General features: G+C 36.8%; 1 protein-coding gene and 1 long non-coding RNA gene across 4 annotated transcripts; both read left to right on the forward strand.

The window, feature by feature from the left end:
* The first annotated feature begins 2,493 nt into the window (after positions 1–2,493).
* Mios (meiosis regulator for oocyte development) lies at positions 2,494–27,884 on the forward strand. 3 transcript variants are annotated; one of them, XM_048340071.1, is made up of 12 exons: positions 2,496–2,691; positions 3,557–3,646; positions 7,627–8,960; positions 9,435–9,533; positions 13,214–13,468; positions 15,433–15,602; positions 17,940–18,005; positions 19,065–19,223; positions 21,598–21,750; positions 23,199–23,403; positions 26,206–26,335; positions 27,329–27,884. In XM_048340071.1, the coding sequence occupies exons 3-12, from the start codon at positions 7,667–7,669 to the stop codon at positions 27,423–27,425; spliced, it is 2,628 nt and encodes an 875-aa protein (XP_048196028.1). In that variant the 5' UTR covers positions 2,496–2,691; positions 3,557–3,646; positions 7,627–7,666; the 3' UTR covers positions 27,426–27,884. The 3 variants fall into 3 exon arrangements, with proteins under 3 accessions (XP_048196030.1, XP_048196028.1, XP_048196029.1); XM_048340073.1 differs by lacking the exon at positions 13,214–13,468 and having other exon boundaries at positions 2,494–2,691; XM_048340072.1 differs by lacking the exon at positions 3,557–3,646.
* On the forward strand, positions 9,542–10,243 carry LOC125347036. Its single transcript, XR_007210090.1, has 2 exons — positions 9,542–10,169; positions 10,208–10,243. It is a non-coding gene; the product is annotated as an uncharacterized LOC125347036 (long non-coding RNA).

Genomic DNA, 27,884 nt, shown 5'->3' on the forward strand with positions numbered 1-27,884 from the left:
CAGAAGATTGGCGAGATAGTGAAGTGATGAATCCTGTGGTATTTTCCTTCAGTCATTCACTACTTGCTTCCTCATTCTTCCAAAGGCAGGAATGAAAAAGCAGCACTTTGTCTCAGGCAGCACTTTTCATTCTTTTATCAAAACTATCTTCCTGAAAGATCATCAGGATTGACTTTAGTATGTTGCTTATATCCATCACCACTACAAGCCAACCAATATCCTGTTTGTCACTCACTTGGTCAATTACCACACTCTGTTCATATCACCTTCTAACTTACCCCTTCTCCCTCATAGCACTAACAATTTGAATTTCCATCATCTCTCATTCAAATATGGTATTTTTTTTTACTTTCCATGGAGTATCTTGTTGAGTCTATTCTCTTGGTTAAAATTCTACAATGATTCCGCAATTCTACAATGATTTTAGGAAAAAGTCCATCCAAATTAATTAGGCTGCTTTCCCCTGCCTTTCTAATACAACCTCTTAATCTCTCCCCACTTCTGTTCATCCATACAATAGATCACAAATATCCTAAAATCTGTAAATGCTCAAGTCCTTTATATAAAATGGTATGGTATTTGTCTACAACCTATCCTTATACTCAGGTATACTTTAAATCATCTCTAGATTACTTAATACTTAATCAAGGTATGCACTGTGTTAAGAACTGTTATACTTTATTGTTTAGGGTAGATATAATAAGAAAAATACATATTTGATATACAGTTTTTAAATACTTTTTTTTTTTTTTTGGCCAGTCCTGGGGCTTGGACTCAGGGCCTGAGCACTGTCCCTGGCCTCTTTTTGCTCAAGGCTAGCACTCTGCCACTTGAGCCACAGCGCCACTTCTGGCCATTTTCTGTATATGTGGTGCAGGGGAATTGAACCCAGGGCCTCATGTATACGAGGCAAGCACTCTTGCCACTAGGCCATATCCCCAGCCCCTTTAAATACATTTTTAACCTGTGGTTGGTTGGATTTGCAGATGCAGAGCTGGAGAAAATGGAAAGTCAGCTGTGATATAATAAACTATATGTAAATGTGGTCTCTTTACATATTTTATTTCACTGGACTCATTCTTCTTGTTACTTGATGATAAAATGCCTACATGATAAGATGATGGTTTAGCCATTGGGATATATGTGATCAAAGTGATGAAAGAAAGATTTAATAACCCAGAAAGCTAAGCATATGCAGCTTAGATATACTTATGCATTGTTGGGGTCTAGAATTTTCCACTTACTATTTTCAGACACTGGTTGATGAAAGTGTGGAGATAGGGCCAAAAAAGGAAGACCACATTTAAGTGTGGTAGCACTACTGTAACTACTGGGTGCCCTTTGCTATCTATACTCACCCTCTTGACACAGCACTGGCTTTTTCTCAACTATAGAAAAGCCTTCTCTCCCATTTCTCTCTGTACCATATTTAAAGTTCTTGTTTCAGTCTAGTGGTTCTCAAAGAAGTTCTGCTGACCACTCATCCACCTACAAGTGAGCAAGAAACTCTTGGGTAGTACTCTGTTAACCTTAAAAGGCCATCACAGCCGGATGCTGGTGGTTCACGCCTGTACCTGTCTGTAATCCTTAGCTACTCAGAAGGCGGAGATTTGAGGATGGCGGTTCAAAGGCAGCCTGGGCAGGAAAGTCTGTGAGATTCTTTTATACTTGTTTTTTTTCTTTTTCTAGAGCTGATGGACCGAACTCGGGCCTTGTGCTCGCCAGACAGGTGCTCTGCCGCTGAGCTAAATCCCCAGCCCCATCCGTGACACTCTTTTTTTTTTTTTTTTGCCAGTCCTGGGCCTTGGACTCAGGGCCTGAGCACTGTCCCTGGCTTCTCTTTGCTCAAGGCTAGCACTCTACCACTTGAGCCACAGCACCACTTCTGGCCATTTTCTATATATGTGGTGCTGGGGAATTGAACCCAGGGCTTCATGTATACGAGGCAAGCACTCTTGTCACTAGGCCATTTTCCCAGCCCGTGACACTCTTATCTCCAATAAACTACACAGACTATGCCATTAGTGGTGCTGTGGGTCACGTGGTAGAGCACTGGCCTTGAGCACAAAGAGGCTCAGGGACAGAGCCCAGGCCCTGAGTTCAAGCCCCAGTGCAGGCATAACAAACAAAAGCCATCAACCTCCGGTTTCCCACTGGGACCATGTCTTTTGTCCTTACTCCTATATGCCTTTCTCCAAAATGGTGCTGGGGACCTACTAAGTGCTCAAGACTTGTGGAATGAGCTCGAATCCTACATTTTTAACTACACCGCCCATGAAACAAAATTTAATAGAAATTAAAATCTATCAAATAAGCTAGAGTGTGTGCGATAAGATCTTGGAGACCTTTATGCAGGTGCATAGAGGCAACCTACTCAAAGAGCCATTCCAGTGGCCAGGCTCGACGGGCGTGGCTTGGAAGGGGGTGGGGCAGAGGGGCGGGGTCAGTGACGCGAGTGGGAGGCGGGGCGCAGCGCGGGCAGCTCCGGGGTGAGGCTAGGGCGGAGCTCTGGGGCTGGGAGGTCCCCAGGCCACGCTCAGGCTCTGCGGTGTGGACCCGGCCCCGGCCGGTGGCCTCGGTCACGGACCACGCCGCTGCGTCCGCCATCTTGCCCGCGTCCCAGCTCCGCGACAGGAGGGGCATTGCCTCCAGGCCGGAAGCGGCTGCGCGGCGGCCGCGCCGCCACCTCAGGTCAGTGAGGGTGACTCGGCGGCGTCTTGGTGGGGAAACTGGCGGCGCCTCCGTGAGGGGATCCGGGAGATCCCGGGGCGAGGCCCGCGCGGCCACGGCGGCGGCAAGCCCGGGGGTGTCCTCCCAGCTGCGAGTGCTCCTGGCCGGGGGATGTGGACCGCTGGGCGGCGGCCCGGCCTGGGCGAGAAGAAGCCTGCGGGTTGTCTGGACCGTGCGGGGATCTCCTCCCCCCGGACCTCCGCTCGGGCGCCCCAGGCCGGGCCGGGCCGGCCGGGCGGCCGCCTCGCTTCGTCCCTACCCAGGACGAGAGGCGCAGCCCGGTGTGGCGCGTGCCTCCCGGCGAGCCCGGCTCTGCCTGTCCTACCGGGTGCTCCTTGTAGGGCCTGTCACTGGAGAGCTCGGTGCTGGTAGCAATGAACATTCCTTAAGAGGACGGAACTGCTTGGCAAACGACTGCATGTGTGGGTCTTTTGAACGTATTCTAAGGGAAATTTGGATACGTATAGGGCATCTTGAAGGTGGTGACATTTCTTGAAATTGCTGTGGTTGTACGTTAATGGTAAAAGAAGTAGACGTCCACAACCAAAAAAGTAGGTGATTCTATACTTTGTTGTTATAGTGTACTGGACTTGTGTCCAGTAGCCACGTGGGTGAAGATGGGTCATAAGTGAAATGTACACATCGGATTTCCCAGAAGTCGCGCGGGCCCACACATAAAATGTCTTAGTATTTTTATATGGATCATATATTGAATATTTTGATAGATTAAAGAAAATGTATTTTAAACTTAATTCCATGTACATTTACAATTTGAGTATGGCAGCTAGAGAATTTTAAGTCATGACTCACTCTATATTTCTGTCAGTGCTGTTGGGGTAATGGACACCAGGCTTCACATGGCTTTCTTTGGCTGATAAACCATTAAAAAGGTTGTGAGCACTTGTTAAACTTGAAGGTGAGCATCCAGATGTAAGCTGTAATTATTGCACTTTCTTCACAATTGACTTTTTAGTGTCTCCAGCGTTGGGATCCAGGAAAAAAGGGTAGTGATACTAATGCCTGTGTGAAGGAAAGAGTTCGTTTGATTTGATTGTCAAAACTTTGAGGCGGAAATGAGATTGATTCTTACTTGTATGGTCTTGGTGTATTAAGAGACTTGCTCTAGGGGTCTAAACTAGTGACTGAGAGATAGAAGGGTTTCAGAGTTATGTTCTCTGCCCATTAGATTTCTGTACCAAGTTGTGTGTGTTCATGGACAAAACCCCATCTATATTGTGTGTTACATTCCCTTAGAAAGTACATATAGATGCAGGCTTAATTCCTAATGTGCATCCTATGAAGTATCATGGGACCCACCACCTTGAAATTTCTTTTCTTTTTTGCCAGTCCTAGGGCTCAGAGTCAGGGCCCTGAGCACTGTCCCTGGCTTCTTTTTGCTCAAGGCTAGCATTCTACCTCTTGAGCCACAGCGCCACTTCCGGCCTTTTCTGTTTATGTGTGCAGAGGAATCCAGGGCTTCATGCATGCAAGGCCAACACGTTACCACTAAGCCATATTCCCAGCCTGAAATTTCTAATAGGAAAAAGTGCAGGAAACCCTGCATTTTCATCTTGCACTGGACCTTGCGTAGTAGCTAACCTAGGATTAGAAGTAGACAGGCCTTTCATTAAAACCAAAATAACTTGCCTTCACTTTAGTCCCATATTAAATGCAAATTTGTTAGTTCCTTTCTAACTTTCCAGTTCAGTGATACTGTGTGAATTCCTCTGATTAGAGTTTGTGCATGGTAACATAAATATCCTTAGGACATTATAAGGTAGCATCAGAGAAATGCTGATGATTCTTCATTGAAAGTCATGTAATCAAATGATTTTTAAAGTAACCATTGCTATTGTAATTTTGAGCTGGGATTTTTTTTCCATGAGGAATTTACAGTTTTCTTACCTTCAATCATTTGTATAAAAGGGTGGAGTTGTGAGATGGAAGCCTAGACTAAAAAGTATATGTTAGCCAGCTGCTGGTATCTCACACCCATAATCCTAATTTCTCAGAGACTGAGATCTGAGGATCAGTTCCAAGCTAGTCCAGGAAAGTCCATGAGACTGTTATCTCCAATGAGCTACTCAGAAAAAGCTGGAAGTGGCCCTGTGGCTCAAGTGGTAGAGCCCTAGCCTTGAACAAAAGAAGCTCTGAGACAGTGTCCAGCCCCAGAGTTCAAGCCCCAGGACCAGCAGAATAATAATAATAATAAATAAGGTGTTTATTTCAGCATTTATCTTTTAGTGAGATAGGAAAATGGGCAATATCTTGAGATTATCTCAATTATGAGTTTTCCTCCTATTATGTGCATCTCTTCTACATTCTTAAATTTTCAAGCATTGTTAAATTTTGACTGTATGTCATTACTTTAATGCAAGGATTACAAGATCGGGGACTTCACTTGTTCCTGTGTATTGCTATGTGCCAGCATTTAGAGCAGTGATTAGAACATAGAAGGTGCTCAACAAGAGATACAGAATAAACAAAAGGCAAGTGTATTAGAGAAGTCCTCTTAGGGGCTCTTTTCAATCATTGAAACCAATTGTAATATTGAGTGTTTTGCTCTTCTTTTTTTTTTTTTTTTTTTTTTCCTGTCCTGGGCCTTGGACCTAGGGCCTGAGCAATGTTCCTGGTTTCTTCCTGCTCAAGGCTAGCACTCTGCCACCTGAGCCTCAGCGCTCCTTCTGGCCGTTTTGCTCTTGATAAATAAGTCAGTGGAAGCATGAGGGAATTTGTAAAACTTGGAAAGAGAGTTGTGAAAAGCATCAGAGGAACCACTTAACACATGTATCCATTTTACAATTGTTAACTGTGTCTAGAAGTACAGTGGAAAACGAGATATTTCATCCTTTTTTTTTTGCCAGTCCTGAGCTTGAACTCAGGGCCTGAGTACTGCCCCTGGCTTCCTTTTGCTCAAGGCTAGCACTCTACCACTTGAGCCACAGTGCCATTTACAGGTTTTTTTCTGTTCATGTGGTGCCAAGGATTCAAACCGAGGGCTTCATGCATGCTAGGCAAGTGCTCTACTGCTGAGCCACATTCCTAGCCCTCATCTTTTTTAAATCAATTTATCATAGTCTCCCATAAGAGATATAAAGGGAAAAAGTACTGTTCAGTGACAGTATGTGTAGCTAGAGGATACTGGTTGATTGGGTGATTAGTTAAGAAGTGGGAAGAGCATTCCAACCACAGGAACATTTGCAAAGGTATAGTGATTGAAGAAAGAGGTAAATTCTAGAAACTGAAAAGTATAATGTAATTGGAACACAATACTCAAGGAAAACAGCATGTCAGGAGGCCGGAGTAGCAGGTAGAGGCCAAAAATATTTAGAATGTTCTAACTCAGTTTGGTAATTGGTCAAGTATGTGTTGTAAAAACATTACTCTTTTTATTTATTTATTTATCTATCTATTTATTTATTTATTTTTGGTTAATTGGAGATAGGAATCTCTTGGATTTGTTTGCCTGGCCTGGCTTGAACCGCCACCCTCAATCTCAGTCTCCTAAGTAGTTAGGATTACAGGCATGAGCCAGTGGTGCCCAGCTGTTTGTTCATTTTGAATCTAAATTATTACTGTTTGCCAGCCATTTGAGGCAGATGTTTAAATATTTGTAGCCAGACTTTATTATTAAAACATTATTATGGGAATAAGGTATATGACTCAAGAGGTAGAGCTCTTGCCCAGTATGTACAATGCCCTGGTACAATCTCCAGTGCCATAAAAAGAAAGGAAGAAAGGGAGAAAAACATTTTCAATTATACCAGTTTTAGTTTGTTCCTAAACTACTAGAATTAGTGTTTCAAAATCCCATGTCAACACTTATTCAAAGTTTATAGAATTGAAAATCAAGAGTCTCTATTGTTAACTGAATTTATTTTTTCAATATGTAATATGTGTGTATTGCTTGCTGGTCATAGTAGGATGATTTTAGGTAAATACAATTCAGCATATTTTTGATAATTATATATTTGTTTTTATTATATATTAGAAAAGCTATAGTAAGTACATTGTACCCATGATTTGTGAACATCATAATAAAATTAAAGTTAATTTTCAGACTTAAAAAAATCTCTTTAAAAAAAGACATTAACTAAAAATTCAATGACTGAAATTAGTTAGGAAATAGTCATTTATACCAGCTCATTTATTCTATAGATGAGAAGATTTGGCATAACCAATAGCAGAGTGAGGAATTCAGATTTACTCAGTACATTACAATATTTATGCAACTATTCGACATTTTTGTTGTTTAAAGTTGAAAAACCTCTGTGTTAGTCTCCTTTTGTACTCTAAATTTGTATTGTTCATATAGTATCTACACATGGCTATTTATATTAAAATGAGCTAAAAGTAAATGAAGTTTAAAGTTTGAACCAGTCACATTTGTAATGTTCAGTAGCCACATGTGGCTGAGATTTCCCATATTAACACAGATTTATACCATTCTGTCATGGAAGAAAATTCTGTTTGGCAGTGCTGTTCTATTACTTGGGAACATGATTCATAATGCTTTTATCTCTCCTTCAAAGGAATGGTAATTATTAATTTGCTTACTTCATTGACACGCTTATAACCCCAGAGTTCAAATTGAAGGTATTAATAACAGTACAATTAAGATAATTGATCATGGGAAATAAAGCCAGGATGGGGTTCTCAAGGTTCCTACTAGCTCATTTTGTTAGAGGAAATAGTTGTTCTTTTTTCTCCTTTAAAAACAACAACAACACAATAATTATTACCTTGATTCATGAGTGATGGAGAGAAGAACATACTTTAAAAACATACTTTAAAAAGAGAGTGCTTGTATAGAGCATTTCTCTATTTCTTAGTATTTTATTCAACATAATCATGTTTTGTTAAATTTTAAACTTCTCTGTTTTTAAACACTTGCAGTGAATGGACCAGACTGGACTCTCTGAGCACATCACTAAACATGAGTGGTACCAAACCTGACATTTTGTGGGCACCACACCAGGTTGATAGATTTGTTGTATGTGACTCAGAATTGAGCCTTTATCATGTGGAATCTACTGTGAATTCAGAACTCAAAGCTGGATCTTTGCGTTTATCTGAAGACTCTGCAGCTACGTTATTATCAATAAATTCAGATACACCTTATATGAAATGCGTTGCATGGTATCTCAATTATGATCCTGAATGTCTCTTAGCCGTTGGACAAGCAAATGGTCGAGTTGTACTTACAAGTCTTGGTCAAGATCACAATTCAAAGTTCAAAGATTTGATAGGAAAAGAATTTGTTCCAAAACATGCACGACAATGCAATACCCTTGCATGGAATCCATTGGACAGTAACTGGCTTGCTGCAGGTCTAGATAAGCACAGAGCTGACTTTTCAGTGCTAATATGGGATATTTGCAGCAAATACACTCCTGATATTGTTCCCATGGAAAAAGTGAGGCTTTCAGCAGGTGAGACTGAAACATCATTATTAGTAACAAAACCTCTTTATGAATTAGGACAGAATGATGCTTGTCTCTCTCTCTGTTGGCTTCCACGAGACCAGAAACTTCTCCTTGCTGGTATGCATCGTAACCTAGCCATATTTGATCTTCGGAATACTAGTCAAAAGATGTTTGTAAATACAAAAGCTGTTCAGGGGGTGACAGTAGACCCATACTTCCATGATCGTGTTGCTTCCTTCTATGAAGGCCAGGTTGCAATATGGGACCTTAGAAAATTTGAGAAGCCAGTTTTGACTTTGACTGAGCAACCAAAGCCCTTAACCAAAGTAGCATGGTGTCCAACTAGGACTGGTCTGCTTGCCACTTTAACAAGAGATAGCAATATTATTCGGTTATATGATATGCAGCATACACCCACTCCCATTGGGGATGAAACTGAGCCTACAATAATTGAAAGAAGTGTGCAACCTTGTGACAATTACATTGCTTCCTTTGCATGGCACCCAACAAGTCAAAATCGAATGATAGTTGTAACTCCTAACCGAACAATGTCTGAATTCACTGTTTTTGAAAGGATATCTCTTGCCTGGAGCCCAATTACATCATTAATGTGGGCTTGTGGTCGTCATTTGTATGAATGTGCAGAAGAAGAAAATGATAATTCTTTAGAAAAAGATATAGCAACAAAAATGCGCCTCCGCGCTTTATCAAGGTACGGACTTGATACAGAGCAGGTGTGGAGAAACTACATTTTGGCTGGAAATGAAGATCCACAGCTCAAGTCACTCTGGTATACTCTGCACTATATCCTTTGTGATTTGAATTTTGTGTGATAACCTAGATAGGTTGTGTTTTAGGCCAGATTGTAAATACACTGAATACAGGTTACATAATACTAAAATTATGAAGTAAAATTGTTCAGAACTTGAAAAACTGCTTTGTAGATTGTATAGAAGGAAAAAATGAGTACCTTATTCCCTAGTCAAAGTAAATTTAACTTTAGGGGGCTAGAAATATGTCCTAGTGGTAGAGTGCTTACCTCATGTACATGAAGCTCTAGGTTCGATCCTCAGCACCACATATATAGAAAAAGCCAGAAGTGGCACTGTGGCTCAAGTGGTAGAGTGCTGGCCTTGAGCAAAACGAAGCCAGGGATAGTGCTCAAGCCCTGAGTTCAAGTTCCAAGACTGGCAAAAAACAAAACAAGCAACCAAAGTAAATTCAACTTTGTAATATTTTATTATGCATTATCACAGTATTTCCTATGCATTTAAATACTTATGAAACAATATACAGAAGACATGGATCAAAAGTCTCCAGGCAACAAAGGATCACTGGTTTATGCAGGAATTAAATCAATAGTAAAGTCATCTTTAGGTAAGAAAATTCCATTTCATTTTTTCAAGTATGTTTGTAATTTTTGTAATAATCCTTTCATGGTTGTGAACATAAATACCCTTGCCTTTTTTGGTTTCTGGTCAGGTATTTTAGGGAACTGCCCATTTATATGCTTAATTGTATTTATATACAAAATCCTTTTTGGAGGAGTTTTGAAATCCTACTTGGAAAGGCCTTATAGGCAAGATGATTTGTAGGCTGCTGATTGTTACTTTCGATTTTATTACAGCATTTTTTGCTGTGACAAATTAGATCAGGCATGGTAACTCATGCCTGTAATCCCAGCTACTTGGGAGGCAGAGAGATTGGGAGTTCCATTTGTGGTTTGAAACCATGCTAGGCCAAAAGTTTGTGAGAGCCTGTCTCAACAAGCAAGATGGGCATAGCGGTGCATATCTGTAATTCTAGCTTCACTAGAGGCATAGTTGAGAGGATCTGAGGTCTGATGCTGACCTGAACATACAAGACCCTATTTAAAAATTACATAAGAACAGAAAGGGATGGGAGTATAACTCAAGTGGTAAAAGAGCTTGCCTAGTAAGTTCAAACCCTAGTACTACCCAAACAAAACACCAGAAGTCCTATAAAATCCTAAATTACAGAGCCAGGAATAAGGTTGTATCCCTGTAACCCCAGCTAGTTGGGAGATGGAGATTGTATTGCGTTTCAAGGCCAGTCCAAACAAAAGTTAGATTCTATCTTAAACTAGTGGTAGTACATTTTTTAAATCCTAGGTTATTGTAAGATGGAGGTTGGAGGAACAGGTTTGAGGCTGATATGAGACCCTGTATGAAAAAAACAACAACAAAAAGGTGGGGGTATGCATCTTGTGGTGCTTAGAGGCCCTGTTTTTGAATGTTAAGATAAATTTGTTTCCTTTGCAAGAATCAATAAAACATTGATTATATTAAGGAAAATCTCAGACTCAGGGAATAATATGATTTCCATGTTGCATTATAATGTATAGGTTTTATTAGTTTTTCAGAGATATATTTAAAGTTTGCATATGATTAAAATCATACTTTAATGATATATTTGAAACCCACATTAACATCATATTTCTTTGTTGATCTCCATAGTTTAGTCATTCAACTATGAAATGATCTCTGAGCAGCCAAAATCCAATTCTTTAAAGTGACAATAATTTAAAAGTAAGTGGGTGTTGAGGGTACACAGGGTTATGGGTTCAATTCAACAGCACATCCCTACAAATTGTAAATGCAGTTCAGAGGTACAGTATATGCCTTTGTGTTTGTGTAGCCTTGGATTCAGTTATATACACACGGAGGTAATTTCAACTGTAATTATTTATTTTTGAATTTCCAGAATTTTATAAATAACTCCTATTGAAACTTTTCCATAAAGCAAATGGATACAATTTAAAATATGTACTGACATGAAGCCAGACACTGGTAGCTTATGTCTGTAATCTTAGCTACTTAGGAGGCTGAGATCTGAGGATTGCAGTTTGAAGCCAGATAGAGCAGGAAAGTTTGTGAGACTCTTATCTCCAATTAACCACCTGGAACTAGAGATGTAGCTCAAGTGGTAGAACACTAGCCTTGAATGAAAAAGCTCAAGGACTGCATGTGGGCCCTGAATTCAAAGCCAAGGACTGGCACACACACACACACTCACACACAACACACACACACACACACACACACACAAAAGAAGTATTAACATGAATAATATATTAGGCTTGTTACAACTTGACATCAAAAAATATTTAGAAGTATGATTTAGAAATAGTGAGAGCTATGTACTGTATTCTTTCCAAGTGTATAGACTAAGTGAATTTTTTAGAATGTATGTTTGTATATTCTTATATGAAATTCTTAGTTTTATTTATGCATATTCCTATGATGCCTTCGCCAGACTGACTGCAGCTAGTTAACTTTGGACATTGTATTAGATTATTGTAGCATACATTATCTCATCATTTGCATGGCTGAGAAATCTGGGCCCAGCCCAGCCGGGCCCTCTGCTCAGAGTCTTAACAAGGCTAATAAAGATGTTTTTTAAGCTGTATTTCTTTTCAGATCTGAGTACTTTTTCATATTTGGTGGCTGGCAGAATTCAACAACCTTAGATAGAGAAAGTAATGAGATCTTAAACACACATTTGGCTTAAAATAAGCTGGTGCACATCTCTGAATTAATGGGAAGGAAAAGGAGAAGGGAAAGGATGTGATACACAGGATGATTAGAATTGGGTGAGCAGAGACCGAAGATTCTTTGCAGTTATAAGAGTAAGATATCCATTTTTGTTTGTTTGATAGCCAGGTGATATCCTGAGCTCCATAGTGGCTGTTCAAGATCCTTGTCAAAAAGCTTTCTCAGAGGCTTTGTCACCAACATAGCAGCTTCTACTTACTTCTTCAGGTCTCTTTCTCCTTGATTAAGTCAAGCCTATACACAAAATTTCCCACTAATTCAAAATTAGCTAAGTACTCTGAATTATATCTGCAAAAACATTTCACTCCTGCTATATATTTTATTGTTTAGAAGTAAGTCAGGTTTTCCCTGGTACAAAGAGGCAAATTTTATACAGAGGTACAGTTACCAAGAAGTAGGAATCATGTAGACTTGGAATTCTGTTTATTACCATTGAGTTAGGAATGATAAAAACGTATTTAAGGCTTAGGTTGTGGCTCAAGTGGTAGGGCACCTGGCTAGCAAATGTGAGCCTCTGAGTTCAAATCCCAGTACTAACAAAAAAAATAAAAACATACTTGCTTTTGGTCTATTTAAAAATGTGTAATTGTACAATATATGATTTTGTAAATGTATGAGTTACAGATGTAAGTGAAATTACCTTATCATTAGAATCTACTACCTCGATTATAATGTAAATAATGCTGCAAAAATAGTAAGACTTTGTTATGAAAAAGATGACAATACTAAGTTTCCAGATTTAGTAAAGGGCAAAAAACACAATTAAGTTATTATCTTTTCACTTTAGTAATTTCCTTAAACTTTCAAAGTATGTTGAGGCCTGTGATCCCATTTTTTCATGTGTATATACAGTCTTATAGCATTTAACAATATGATCAACCAAGATGGTCCATCTCTCTCCTATTGTGTGACTCCACATACATAGAAGAGAAGAAGATCTGGATCTCGGGCAGTAAAGATTCATTGTAGCACACAGACAGGAGATGCCATCTCTGATAATGCACATGTATAATCCTAGCACTCGGGAGGAAGAAACAGGGATCAGAAAGTCTATACCTACATGTTTGGGATTAGGGCGCTTCCAAGTACACCACCATGTAGGGCACCTTGTCTGTTTTGTTTGCAGGGAGTCTCTATTAATATTCAGTAAAAGTTCCCTTCATCTCTTCCTTCTCTCCTTTTGTTTCAGTGGGCAAAGAGATTACTGAAAGTAAGTTAATGAATAAAATATGGGACTGTATGTTAACGGTTGTATGTAGGAAATGAGTTGTGAGTTAGGTAAAGTAGATGTATGTGTTTATATTAAAATGTCAGGGAAGCTTCTCTGAAGCAGTGACTCAGTCCATCTGAGCATTCAAATTATGGTCGAGAAGTTTAATATTCTAAATATGTTGGTGAAATATGTCTATAAAACAAGTTTTTTTCTAAATATATTTCAAAATAACAATACATGAAACAACAGAAAATGTTTTCTATTTTTAGGAATGGTGGAAAGCAGCAGACATAATTGGAGTGGGTTGGATAAGCAAACTGATATTCAGAGTCTAAATGAAGAGAGAATCTTAGCTTTGCAGCTTTGTGGGTGGATAAAGAAAGGAACGGATGTAGATGTGGGGCCATTTTTGAACTCCCTTGTACAAGAAGGGGAATGGGAGAGAGCTGCTGCTGTGGCGTTGTTCAACTTGGATATCCGACGAGCAATCCAAATCCTGAATGAAGGGGCATCTTCAGAAAAAGGTATTAGGTTATTTTCTAAGAATTGGCGGCAATATATAGAATCCTTTAAAGACACTGATCATTTTCATATATCTATTTCATTAGTTAATATTTTTATATTAGCCTATTGCTTTTATTCATATACTGGTTTAGGTCTATAAAGACAAAGACGTATTGTAAATATCATTTTAATAATAAGTTTTCAAATTTATTTCTGTTTTTCTTTTTATGGACAGTTAAAACATGCTAAAAATATTGTTTAGAGATTTAGGACTACCTTAGTTTGTAAGCACTTTTATGACACATTTAGGTGTTTCCAGTGTGTACTTTCTCTTTTTCATGGTTGTTGACTGACTCTTTGAAAACTAAGTGACACTTTTAAATTTAGACCAATAAATTAAAAGTATGTAAAAAGCATAGTGATTGAAAAGTTTGTTCCATGAAATATGATCTTTTCTTTCTTTCTTTTTCCTTTTGCTCTGACATTTTACCAGAAGATCCCTAAAGAAACAAATCTTAAATCTAAAGCTTCAGGATTTTTTCTTTTTTTTAAATTTTTATTATCCAACTGATGTACAGAGAGGTTATAGTTTCATACATTAGGCATTGGATACATTTCTTGTACTGTGTGTTACCTCGTCCCTCATTCCCCCCCTCCCCCTTTCCTTTTCCCCCCCATGAGTTGTTCAGTTCATTTACACCAAACAGTTTTGCAAGTATTGCTTTTGTAATCGTTTGTCTTTTTTTACCCTGTGTCTCTCGATTTTGGTATTCCCTTTCAATTTCCTAGTTCTAATACCAGTATATATGGTTTCCAGTATACTCAGATAAGATACAGAGATAGTGTAGGTACAACCACAGGAAGGGGATAAAGAAGATCATCAATAATAGAAGCTACAGTTAACACATAGCACATTGAAAGTAGTTACAAGAGTGATAAAACAGTCGTTTCCATAACATGGAGTTCATTTCGCTTAGCATCATCTTATGTGTTCATAAGGGTATAGCTATTGGGCTCTTATGATCCTCTGCTGTGACTTGCCAAAACCTGTGCTAATTATTCCCTATAAGGGAGACCATAGAGTCCATGTTTCTTTGGGTCTGGCTCACTTTACGTAGTATAATTTTTCCAAGTCCTTCCATTTCCTTACAAATGGGGCAATGTCATTCTTTCTGATAGAGGCATAAAATTCCATTGTGTATATGTACCACATTTCAGAAGTTTTTCTTATCAGGACCATTTACTTGAGATTTCCTAAGTCTAAAACATACATACTTACACTTTAAGAATTGAAAAAGTTACTGGCTGGGAATATGGTTTAGTGGTGGAGTGCTTACCTCGAATACATGAAGCCCTGGATTTCTTTCCTCAGTACCACATATATAGAAAAGGCCAGAAGTGGCGCTCTGGCTCAAGTGGTAGAGTGCTACCCTTGAGTAAAAGGAAGCCAGGGACAGTGCTCAGGCCCTGAGTTCAAGCCCCAGGACTGGCAGATAGATAGACAGACAGATAAATTTTTAAAAAGTTAATGTTTTACCCAAATATACCTAAATGAAAATGTTATAAATTTACATACAGGAAAATCATTTCTAAAATAACAGTCCTGAGATGCAATACTATTTACTATCCGTGCTTTGAAATAAATGAGCTTGTTGGTATAGGTGGCAGTGATTCTGGAAGATAGGATACTTTTCTTCATTTAGGTACCTAATAATATATTGTTAAGAAATGGCCTGGGACAAGAGCTTGAAAATTGAAAGACATATTGCTTCACGGGATTTGCAAAAATATGTATATGAGCTATTTGCAAGAGTGGAAAGTTTTTCATTGCAGTCATCAACTTTCTAATCTAAATCAAAACCCTTATTCTAGTAAACTTATTATTCCGAGAGTAAAATTCACCTCATAATCTCTGTGTTTAAGGAATATTGGAAGCAGATAAGTTTCTGATCACTTTGATTAGCTGGCTATTTTTAATATGCAGGAGATCTGAATCTCAATGTGGTAGCAATGGCTTTATCAGGTTATACGGATGAGAAGAACTCCCTTTGGAGAGAAATGTGCAGTACTCTACGATTACAACTAAACAACCCATATTTGTGTGTCATGTTTGCATTTCTGACAAGTGAAACAGGATCTTATGATGGAGTTTTGGTAAGCTAATTTGTTTCCCAAGATCATCCTTACAAATAAGATTGGAATTTTTAATTGTTAAAATTTTCAAATGGCCAAAATATTCAAATGTTTTTATAGTTTGATATCTTTCAGTATGTCATAGTATGACATAATGTAGATATCAAACTATACTTTATAATTTTATATTATAAGTTTAAATACACAACTTTGAACTTTTTCTAAGTATTTCTGTCAAGTGTTATTATCAACCTATAGCTAGTTAATAGATATCAAATTGGGTTTGCTTTTGTATTATTTTGTTAATACAATTTACAGGTATGGAAAGAATATGACATCCTTTAGCTTAGGAACTGACCTCTAAAAATTGACTATTTAAACAAAAATATATTTACGATTAAAATGTATAGTGTATGCACATGCATACACGCAGGGGTGTGTACATGCATTTGTGTACGTATGTTTGTGTTACTTTGGGCTAAGTAAAACAAGTTGTGATTGATTGGTCACTTTTGGTTTTTGGTCAGGGATGGCCATATCAACTTTTCTGAGTGAAATTTGTCATCCTCAAGTCCCTGTTTGGAAGACAAATTATATGATTGTAGTACCTATATTGGCTTATTTAATTTGTAATTTGATCATTTTTTTCCTCTTCTGCTTTACTGCTTATAGCCATATTACCACATAGGTTCTTTATTACAAAGTAAGAAATGAAATGAGATTTGCTTAGGAGGTTTCATTTGTTGGGTTCACATTGGTGATACATATTTGTACCATTGGACTTTTTTCTAGTAATAAGAAGGATTTTCTGTATTAAATTTGACTTCCATGTTTGCTAAGAAATTGCTAAGTATTTCTTATTAAATACACACGGTTGAATAATTAAATGTCAATCCCTAAGAATTTGTAAAACATTTAATTGGAGTATCTTGTTGAAATTTTTTTTAACTTACTACTTCTTTTGTTAACAGAAGACAAATATATGTTGAAGAGATAAAATGATACTTTCAGGAGGTGATAGAGAATGATGGAGACTAGAAAAGCAGTGAGGTGATAGAGAAGTAATTGGTTTAATTAAATTTCTGTATTTTAAGTTAAGTGACCTGTAATAAGCATCCTTCCTTTCTTATACCTAAAAGTGTTAGCTAAGAAAGAAAGTCATAATAGTCAAGCTATTTCAAGGATATGTTTCAGTATATTTTATGTGTATATAGCTATTTTTAGCTCTTTAATGTTAAATTGTAGCAAGATTATTGAAAGTACTAAGTTGGGAAAGATAAAAAGACCTGAGACCCTGCTCTACCACAGTTATCTTAGATCTGATTTATATTTTTTATTGTATTGTTGGTATCTAGTTTTCTCACCTATGAAACGTGACAGATACTATTTATATCCCTTTCCAAATTGTAGTACATGTAATTGAACCTAAGAGTTTATTCCTGTTTGGTGGTTGAATCATATTTTCTAATTGAGTTATGGGGCTTGAACTCAGGGCCTGGGCGCCGTCCCTGAGCAAGGCTAGTACTCTCCCACTTGAGCCACCACACCACTTTCAGTTTTTGAGTGGTTAATTGGAGATAAGAATCTCACAGGGACTTTTCTGTCTGGGCTGGCTTAGAACTGTGATCATCACATCTCAGCCTGTTGAGTAGCTAGCATTACAGGTGTGAGACACTGGTGCCTGGCTTAAGGATCTTACTTTTAAAGAAGAAAACTAGTTCATAAAATGGTGTCATTGGAAATTAGATCCATTCGCCACCTTTTAATTATTTTTTTTACTAATGACAAAATTAATTGGATTTTCCTAAATTTATAATAAATGTTCCAACTAGTGTTTTACAGTATCTATCACAATGCTGCTGAAAATTTTACAACAAACCATGTATGTAACATTTTATTTACATCCTAATATGTTTAGAGTTATGAATTTTAAAACTTGGTTAAATATTTTTTATTTAGAAAGATGTATTGGTATTCTTTCTAAATTCTGTACAGGCATACCCCAAATTCCTAGACATGAGTTTAACTTAGCCAGTTTCCTTGAAATTAATTTTTATGATAGAAGTATTACATGAATCTTAAAAATTGATATGCTATACATCATTGTTTATATTTTATGTTGGAGTTATGTAATTGAATGGAATTTTTTCCTAAACTAAGTGTGGCCCATGTTGGAAGGTAAATGTTTATTTTTGTGGACAATGCCCTAGTGCTGACTTTCCTGACAGTTACAGCAGAAAATGCAGTCAATGACTCTTCCAACTTAGCCATAATAATTTTTAATACATTTGAAAATATCCATAAAAATTTAAAACTTTCAGCATGTAAAGTTTAACGCCTGGCCTTTTCTATTTCTAGTATGAAAACAAAGTTGCGGTACGTGACAGAGTGGCATTTGCTTGTAAATTCCTTAGTGATACTCAGGTAAGAACTACTTTAATTCCATGTGCGAGGTGAATTATATTATCAGTTATTTTGAGTAATTTAGTTTTCATGCACCTCTGAAGTTTACATATAAACTAAGAAGTTTTGTTACTTTGATATATTTTGTAAACATGTCTATCATAACTAAATTTGCTGCTTAAAATATATAAATGTAATATTGAGGTTTTGACTCTTAGTATAAAGCTTAGTTAGCATATAAAATGTTGAACTCACTTTTTAGTGGTGCCATAAAAATATTTTCTTATTTTCCATATAGAAAGCAGTAACTAACTGTGTGTGCTGTGAGTAAAGTGTGTGAGCAATGCTCATAAACAGCACTGCTACTACAATAATAATAATAGAAGTCAGGGAGAGTACTAAGGAATCTTGACTGGAATTTGAAATGGCATACAGTCAGGAAAAATGTAAAGGAAATAGTTGTAGAGGTGATTTTTAGTTTTCAGCTCAGATTCTCTGATTTTATTACATACTACTATGATGGACAATATGGACTTTACAGAAAATGAAAACATTTCTTTCTCTCTCCCTCCTTCCCTCTCTCTCTCTTTTAATTGGTTGTACTGGTTGTGAGGCTTGAATTTGGGGGATCTGGGCTCTGTCCCTGAGCTTTTTGTTCAAGGGTAATGCTCTAACACTTTGAGCCACAGCACCACTTCTGATTTTCTGGTGGTTAATTGGAGTTACAAGTCTCATAGACTTTCCTGACTGGGCTGGGTTCATACCACAAGTCTCAGATCTCAGCCTCCTGAGTAGCTAGCATTACAGGCACCAGTGCCTGGTTGCATTTCACTTTAAGATAGTAAACCATCTGCAGTATTTTTGTACAATAATTATGAGAACATAGGAAATGTCTTGCTTTAAAAAATATTTTAGATGCTGTGGATCTGACATTGAAATGTGTAATAGATGGCCTTGTGAGAGAGTTTGGTCATGGGCTTTTGTTTTAAAATGTTTTCCCTTAGGAATTAAATTGTTTCAATGTAGTAGTTTTCAAGTGAAAACAGATTGCTTTAGAAAAATCATTTTGAATTTTTCCAGTTAAATAGATACATTGAAAAGTTGACCAATGAAATGAAAGAAGCTGGAAATTTGGAAGGGATTTTGCTTACAGGCCTTACTAAAGATGGAGTTGACTTAATGGAGAGTTATGTGGACAGAACTGGGGATGTTCAGACAGCAAGTTACTGCATGTTACAGGTTAGTGAAGTGTCAATATCCTGTGAAAACTGATTTACAAAAAGGCTAAATCACATCATTCTTCCTGTTCTGTATTCCTTCAGTAAAAAGTGAGTCTACACTATTGTTTGTTTAGGACCTTTTAGAAGGTTTTTAAATTTGACCTAATCAGTTGATCTATTTGTCTTCCCTTACTATTTTGTCCTTAAGTTTCCTCATTGAATTGTCCGAGTTTTTTGCCTTTCACTCTTAAGAAGTACAAGTTTTCACTGAATCTGAACTTTTTCATACAAACCTCAAAGATAACAAAGAAATATACTCATGTCTTCCAATTGTTGACAGAATGATATCTACCTTTTCTTTTATCTGAATTAGTCTCATGTTGTACCTCATTTATAACTCAGTTTCCCCTCACTTTCACAAGAATGATTTGAGTAACCAGTTCACCTATTTTTTTCCCTCAGTTTTTCCTTCCCAGTAAAACTACAGTGACTAAAACCAGAGTCTCGGTAAAAGTTGTCTTCTACTTTGCTTTTGTTGGAAACGTGATAAAAATTTAAAGTATTTCCCTTAGGTGTCCTATAGCTAATCTAGCCTTTTATCTGTCATCATTTCCTCTTTCTTGCCTCAGCAGAAAGCTTGAGGTGCACAACAAAATGGCTAAAATACTTCTTCCTTGGTCCTTACATTCTGTTACTGTAAATCTGTGGAAAGCCAAGCCCTTCTAATACTCATCTCTAAAATGTTTCCTCTGAAAATCATGTTAGAACTTGTTTTAGGTTTTATTAGGATAGGTCTAGGAAAGACTCACAACTCTGAAGTAACCACATTATTTCTTAATTTATCCTTATGGCCATGGAAAGATAAGGGAAGGGGTTGAAGTTATCTGATTTTTCTGTGTTTAAAAAAAAAAATTATGCCAAGGGCTGGGAATTTGGCTAGAGTGGTAGAGAGCCTGCATAGCATGCATAAAACCCTGGGTTTGGTTCCTCAGTACCACATAAACAGAAAAAGCCAGAAGTGGCACTGTGGCTCAAGTGGTAGAGCGCTAGCCTTGAGCAAAAGAAGCTCAGGGACAGTATCTAGTCCCTGAGCTCAAGCCCCAGGACTGGCAGAAGGGAAAAAAAATGCTGGAATTGTGTGCTACTTTAGCATTTCTACCTACTTGGCCATATTTTAAGACTGAAGTAGATACCTGCTTTTTTTTTTTTTTTTTTTTTTTTAAGAAATAAGATTGTTGACCTAAGAGTTTCTCACATGTTCTTTTACCTAAATTTGACTCTAGTAATTGAAATGAATAATTAGTTTAATAGATGAAAGATAGTCTTTTTTTTTTTTTTTGCCAGTCCTGGGGCTTGAACTCAGGGCCTGAGCACTGTCCCTGGCTTCTTTCTGCTCAAGGCTAGCACTCTGCAACTTGAGCCACAGTGCCACTTCTGGCCATTTTCTATATATGTGGTGCTGAGGAATTGAACCCAGCACTCTTGCCACTAGGCCATATTCCCAGCCCCTGAAAGTCTTTTCAAGTGAACATCTAAAGATAGGTTATCTTTTATTAGCTGTTACAAGTTTCCTTTTCTATAGGTGAAATGTTTACCAAGTTTCCTTTGATAGTTTGTTTTGTCTTTTCCTCAAGTATGAAAATGGGGATTCAAATCAAAGTCCTAGTTGTCACTGGAGATAGAAGCTTCCTCTGCTTTCTCCATTTTGTAATATGTAGGAGGATATCCAGATGAGCTATAAGCCATCTGGAAAAACCCAAAACAAGCATAGATGAAATGTGGGATGTCAGAACTTTTCAGAAAAAAATAAAGCTTTAGGAAAAATTTTACTGCCAAAATATTGAAATTCTTTGGAAAACTCTAATCATTTTAAGAAAAAGTATTGCTTTTCACTATGGCCTATATGCAAAAGGAAAAGAGAACTTTTTATTTGGCTTAGGCTTTCTTATTTTTTTAAGACAATAAATTTATGTTTTAATTGAAGGCAAGAGAAGAAATATATAGATTTAACTTACAGATAATAGGTATTTGAATAGATAAGACAGTTAACAAAGTTTGTGAACCTGGAGGTTTATGAAAGTTGAAACAAAAGGAATTCATATCACTATTGCTTTCATCCTAGAAAGTGAATTGTTTTCTCTTGGCTCCTTAAATTCAACTTAAAAGATATTTTCCTCAACAAATATGATATGTATACCACATATTTATATCTTCAGTGAAAATCAGTTTAAGGTAAATTAATGGAGTTTCCATTACTTTATCTGTAGTGTTGTTAGAAGCCAACTTTTGGCAGAAAGGAGGGCTATTTTTAGTGACTCATACATTACACAAAATACTTTTGTTTTTAGCCAAGATGCTGTAAATAATTGAAATAATTCGTGGTTTATTTTTAGGGTTCACCTCTAGATGTTCTTAAAGATGAAAGAGTTCAATACTGGATTGAGAATTACAGAAATTTATTGGATGCCTGGAGGTTTTGGCACAAACGAGCTGAATTTGATATTCACAGGAGTAAATTGGACCCCAGTTCTAAGCCTTTGGCACAGGTAAGTACATGGTTTTAGGTCAGATTAAGTCAAGTTGTAACATGGTATTTAATTTAATGAATTATTTTCACCTCATGCTATTGCTTATGTTAATTGGCTATCCTTGACTGAACTTTGTTCTTGATTTTTCATTTTTTTATTCTACCCTTCCTAAGACCTACAGGCAGCTTGAGTCTGATATATAAACCACAGAAGGCTCAGAGGATCTTAGAAAGTATAAACTGTAAGACTGGGTAAAGTTATCCAGTATTTGCCAAGTCCTTTCAGAATTTAGAAAAGTACATAATCTTAGGACTTTGATCTGTATATTGTTGTTTTTCTGCATGATTTATATGCAGTAGAGTAGAATTTTGGATTTAAGAAAATTTAACAGTATCTACATAGGTTTATTTGCACATGAATTTTTTTCTTTTTAGTATTAGATTTAGAAAGATGATGAATTATCACCTAAGATCACTGTTAGTTAATCCATTGAAATGTAGGTTGTCCTCAACATGATCACTGGATGGCGCTGTTTTCTCATTTTAGGGAACTGAAATTTTAGTATGCTCATTGAAACAACCAGGTTATTGGTAAAATAGTATTGTGTTGAAGTATATGTTATGATCTATATGGTAAGTGATTAAGAGCTGAGTAGTTGACAGATGATAGGCTTTATTTGCTGTTACTCTCAAATTATAACAATTAAACATTACAGGATTCTTTTTCTCTTTCAAACAAAACCTGTTCTTTGTAGGGAAATTTTGTTCAGATATGTCACTGAACTTTAGTTTAGCTGGGATGTTTTGTGACAGCCAGTGAGAATTCTAATGCTCTTGATAACTCAGAAATATCAGGGTCAAAATTTCCTGATTTTTCTGCTTACATCACAATAGTCGTAGAAAGATTATGACTAAGTAAAGATAGCAGAGGAAATGCCCAAAATAGTATAGTTGTTAAGTGAAGGTTTTATTTATTTTATTTTATTTTTATTTTTTTATTTATTTTTTTTGCCAGGCCTTGGACTCAGGGCCTGAGCACTGTCCCTGGCTTCTTTTTGTTCAAGGCTAGCACTCTACCACTTGACCCACTGTGCCACTTTTGGCTCTTTTCTATATATGTGGCTGGGGAATCAAACCCAGGGCTTCATATATATAGGAGGCAAGCACTCTTGCTACTAGGCCATATTCCCAGCCCCTAAGTGAAAATTTTAAATGAGAGCTTGTCAAAACTTCAAATGAATCATCGCAGTATAAAAGTTATCTAGACATGTAATGGAGTGTACATGTAATCCAGGACCTGAGAGATTAAGGCAGAAATATCATGAGGTTAGGGCCAACCAGGGCTACATAGGGAGATCCTATCTCCAAAAAAAGGTGAAATATTAATTTTGTAGTAAAAAACTTTGTATATCAATCACTCCATTATGGTTTATATTACATTAATTTCTCTTTTTGTATATTTTATAGGTGTTTGTGAGTTGTAATTTCTGTGGCAAGTCAATCTCCTACAGCTGTTCATCTGTTCCTCATCAGGGCAGAGGTTTTAGTCAGTATGGTGTGAGTGGTTCACCAACAAAATCTAAAGTCACAAGCTGCCCAGGCTGCCGAAAACCCCTTCCTCGATGTGCACTTTGCCTCATCAATATGGGAACACCTGTGTCTAGCTGTCCTGGTATGACATTATGGCACAATATATTTTTATGAGTTCAGCCTGTTCCCATATAATTGATTCAGTAGTATAGGCTTATAATTTTTAAGAAAAAGATATTTTACTGACTTGTTTTTGTAATCCTTCTAATTTATAAAATCTAAACATTAAAAGTAAAATCTATATTCATGATACCTTTCATCAGTGATGAACAGTTTAAATTTCTTTTTAGAAAAGATGAAAACCTTATGATTTTACTATTCACTTATCACTTTTGTGCTAGTATTAATCCCAAATTTGTCTTTCCTGGGTCTGTTAACAAATCATCTATTACAGAGCAGCTTTGGATAGTCTCAAGACACTTTGATATTTCCTCTGATTTCATCTTCAGAACCTAACTGAAATGTATAGAGAAAGTATTAGCCTAGGAATGTGGTCCTTTAGGTTTTAGTATTGCGTCTGCTATGGTTATTGGTTGCTTAGTAAATATATCTTTTTAATGGCTAGAAATACTGATCTTTTTTTTTTTTTTTTTTTTTTTTTTTGCCAGTCCTGGGGCCTAACCTCAGGGCCTGAGCACTGTCCCTAGCCTCTTATTGCTCAAGGCTAGCACTCTATCACTTGAGCCAGAGTGCCACTTCTGGCTTTTTCTATATATATGGTGTTGAGGAATCGAACCCAGAACTTCATGTATATGAGGCAAGCACTCTACTACTAGGCCATATTCCCAGACCCCTGATTACTTTTTGCTCATTTATAGTAAACATATGAAACATTTTTTGAGAATACTATATAATGAATACAGTATATCTGTTGACTGGGAATATTCTACCTATTTACCTAACTTGAAAGTGATATTTCAGAAAAAAATGTAAATCAGCTGGGCGCTAGTGGCTCACCATGTAATCCTAGCTACTCAGGGGTTGAGATCTGAGGACTGCAGTTCAAAGCTAGCCCCGGCAGGAAAGTCTCTGAGACTCTTATCTCCATTTAACCACCAGAAAACTGTATGGGGCTCTGTGGCTCAAGTGGTAGGGCCACTAGCCTTAAGGTGAAGAGCTCAAAGACAACGCCCAGGCCCAGGGTTCAAGCCCCACAACAAAAAGAAAAGAAAAAGAAAAAATAACAATGGGTTTAGTATCTGCTTTAGTTCCCTGACATTTACCATGTGACATTTACTTTAGCCATCTTAGTATAGGGTGTTAGACTGTAGATCTTTTTGGATAGGTAATAATTGTTTAATTAGACCTAACAATTTTACTCTTTAATTTTTGTATCTATGTAGAATTTTTAAAAAATTGATTGGTGTTTTTATGAACAAACCACATTTGAAGTGTCCAAAATTAATAGAATCAGTATTTTCAAAGCACTTCAAGTTATATAAATTTGTATGTGAATATGCATATGTATAAATATAATGTAGGGATATATATTTAATCATATGACACGATATTGTTCACAAAACATTAAAATTATATTGTTAAAGTTTTTAACAGTTTATATCATATAACCTTAAATTTACATAATACATATGTATGCATGATTTGTATATGTCATATACAATGTACAACTAAAAAGAATAAGGCCCCTTACCTTATTCTAGTCTATACCACCAGTATTTTTGGTCATTTTTCCTTGCCTAGTGACACCTTCATCCTCCCCAAAGGTAACCACCCTCCTGAATTGCATGTTAATTATTTTCTTGCCTATATGTATAATTTTTTTTCACAACTTAGTTTTGCTTCTGATTGGAATTTTCTGTCAGTGACAGAAAATTTATTCTTTTTCTTTTTTGTATTGCTGGGTATTAAGTTCAGAGCCTCATTATTGGTATGCGAGTGCTCTGTCCTTTTGCTTTTCATTTGTTTTTCAGATATAATCTCTCACTTTTGCCTCAGTTAGCTTTCAAGAGAGAGTATCATTACTGGGCTGGTGCTAAACTGCATTTCTCCTGTTTTTATCTCCTAAGTAGCTAGGATTATGGAATTGATTGCCTTTCCTGTTTTGCTCAACATTGAACTTGTGAGATTTTTGTTTGCTTGTTTCAGTTATGCTGATGAACATAGCTTTTCCCTCCCCCCCCCCCCATTATTATTGGTTGTGAGGCTTGAACTCTGGGGCCCAGGTACTGTCCCTGAGCTCTTCAGCTCAAGGCTGGCGTCTGTCACTTGAGCCACAGCACCACTTCTGGTTTCCTGAGTGGTTTACTGGAGGTAAGAGTCTCACAGACTTTTATGCCCAGGCTGGGACTTTTCTGCCTGGGCTGGCTTTTGAACCATGATCCTCAGGTCTCAGCCTCCTGAGTACCTAGGATTACAGGCGTGAGCCGCCAGTGTCCATGAACATATCTATTTTACTTAGAATTTTTATGTCTATTCAGGAGGGAGATTGGTCAGTAATCTTTCTTATGTTATCTTTGTCTTGTTTTATTAGCAAAGCTTTATGAATTCCAGTATGAAGTGTTGTTTTCTTTTGTCCTTCAAAAGAGTTCACATAGTTAAGAATTATCTGTACCTTCAGTATTTGGTAAAAATTTACCTGTAAACTAGGCTTCGTATTTTCTTTTGGAAAGATTAAACTACTACAAAGTTTTGAATTCAGTTTTTTGTAGGGGTTGTTGATGATCTACTTTTCATTTTTTTATTGGCTATATTCAAACATAGGCGAACTCCTATCATTTAGTATTCATTCAACCTAAACTATTTCTTAACATCAAACCTGCAATATCAATATGGTGCATAACATATTTTGAGCACAGTTTTAGAAATATTATGAAACTTAAAATATTTTGATATGGCTAATTTTGAACATCTTCCTTTCCTGTAGGTGGATCTAAATCAGATGAAAAAGTGGATTTGAGCAAGGACAAGAAATTAGCTCAGTTTAACAACTGGTTCACATGGTGTCACAACTGTAGGCATGGTGGGCATGCTGGGCATATGCTTAGTTGGTTTAGGTAATGAATACATTCCTTCTTTAATAAGCTTATAGTTATAAGACATAAAAAGAAGATGGCCTATTAAATAGTTCAAGTTATTATTGTATGCGATTAGTGTCTAGTCAAAGGATGAATTTCTTTTTTAAAGTCATTGAATTAACAAATATAGTAAACATTTCTGTGCTATGTAATCTTAAACTAAAAATTAGTACTTATGTATGAGAAGTACTTATGGGTTAAATGAATAACTTCATTTGAGGAGATGATGTGTTCATAGCTCTTTACAAGTGACTGAATATCCCATAGTTTATCATATAATTGAATTGTAAAAATAATGATCAAATACATGTCAAATTATTACATTCTCTATTTTGTAAGTAAGCTTGGTGTTGATAGGTATAAACATGATGGGGACTCTCAAGGTGAAACTTCTGTTTTCTGATACTGGGGCTTGAATTCAAAGCTGCACATTCACTTGCCTCTTGGCTAGTGCTTTAAAACTTGAGCCACACCTCCAGTTCTGGCTTGTTGCTAGGTAATTGGAGATAGGAGTCTCAGATTTGCCTTTCTGAGCTGGCTTCAAACCTCCATCCTCAGATTCTGGAGTAGCTAGAACTGCAGGGTGAATCACTGGCACCCGACTGAAGACTGTACTTTTATTTTGAACAGTGCTGGTGGTGCTGTGCTCCTCATTATTGTCACATTCACCTGCAACTTGTCTTACTGCTTTAAGCTTTGAGCATATCTCTATCACTTTCCTAATTGTAAGTAAGATAAAGTGGCATGTACTCAAAAGAGTCATTCATATTTAAGTCACTTTCTTCCCTAAGTTTAGCTCAGTAGTTATTTCAGATCTGATATTTTTAAGATGCTTTTCTTCTGGGTTTAATTTCTATACTTTTCCAAATGCCATTTTGGATATTTGCATTATAGACACATGTAGAGAGATAAATATATGTCTGAATATGTAGTTTGGAATTTTAACTGTTAATTGATTTTTTTTTTTTTTAGGGACCATGCAGAGTGTCCTGTGTCTGCATGTACATGTAAATGTATGCAGTTGGATACAACAGGGAATCTGGTACCTGCAGAGACTGTCCCGCCATAGAATGTTCTCACCTAAAGAGAAACCTTCAAGTGGGAAATTTTCTAATGGATGTCCTTCACAGCTCAAGAATATACCTCAGAATAAGTCATTCATGACTTCCTATAATGGGAAAATAAATCATTCTATCAGATCAGCAATTTGATGTTTGAGTGCTTTTGATGTGCTTCACAGAGACAAATACTGCTAGAATGAACATCAGAGTATGTGAGCATGTGTTCCGTTCAGTAGGTGAAAAAGTCCATTTTAGAACTTTCTACGGTTTTATCAAAATTACAAATGCTGTGTAAGAACCCTAGTGATAAAAAGACCTTATGCTTGTATCTTTGAAACTGAAATTAGATATCTTTCAATAAAACCTTTACACTTTCAAAATAAAGTGGACTAACTCATTTATCCAGATACTAGTTTAAGCTTATCTGTTTAGATTCCTTTCAGATAAAATTTAAATTGTGCATTTTA

This window comes from Perognathus longimembris, chromosome 2 (genome assembly GCF_023159225.1).
Source record: "Perognathus longimembris pacificus isolate PPM17 chromosome 2, ASM2315922v1, whole genome shotgun sequence".
NCBI lineage: Eukaryota > Metazoa > Chordata > Mammalia > Rodentia > Heteromyidae > Perognathus > Perognathus longimembris.

Excerpts from the sequence above, each read along its gene's own strand:
- Mios (XM_048340071.1), top strand. The coding sequence starts at position 7,667 with ATGAGTGGTACCAAACCTGACATTTTGTGGGCACCACACCAGGTTGAT. Across the intron at positions 8,961-9,434 it reads ACTCTGGTATACTCTGCACT|TTATGAAACAATATACAGAA; the intron begins ATATCCTTTGTG and ends GCATTTAAATAC. Across the intron at positions 19,224-21,597 it reads CAAGTTACTGCATGTTACAG|GGTTCACCTCTAGATGTTCT; the intron begins GTTAGTGAAGTG and ends GTTTATTTTTAG.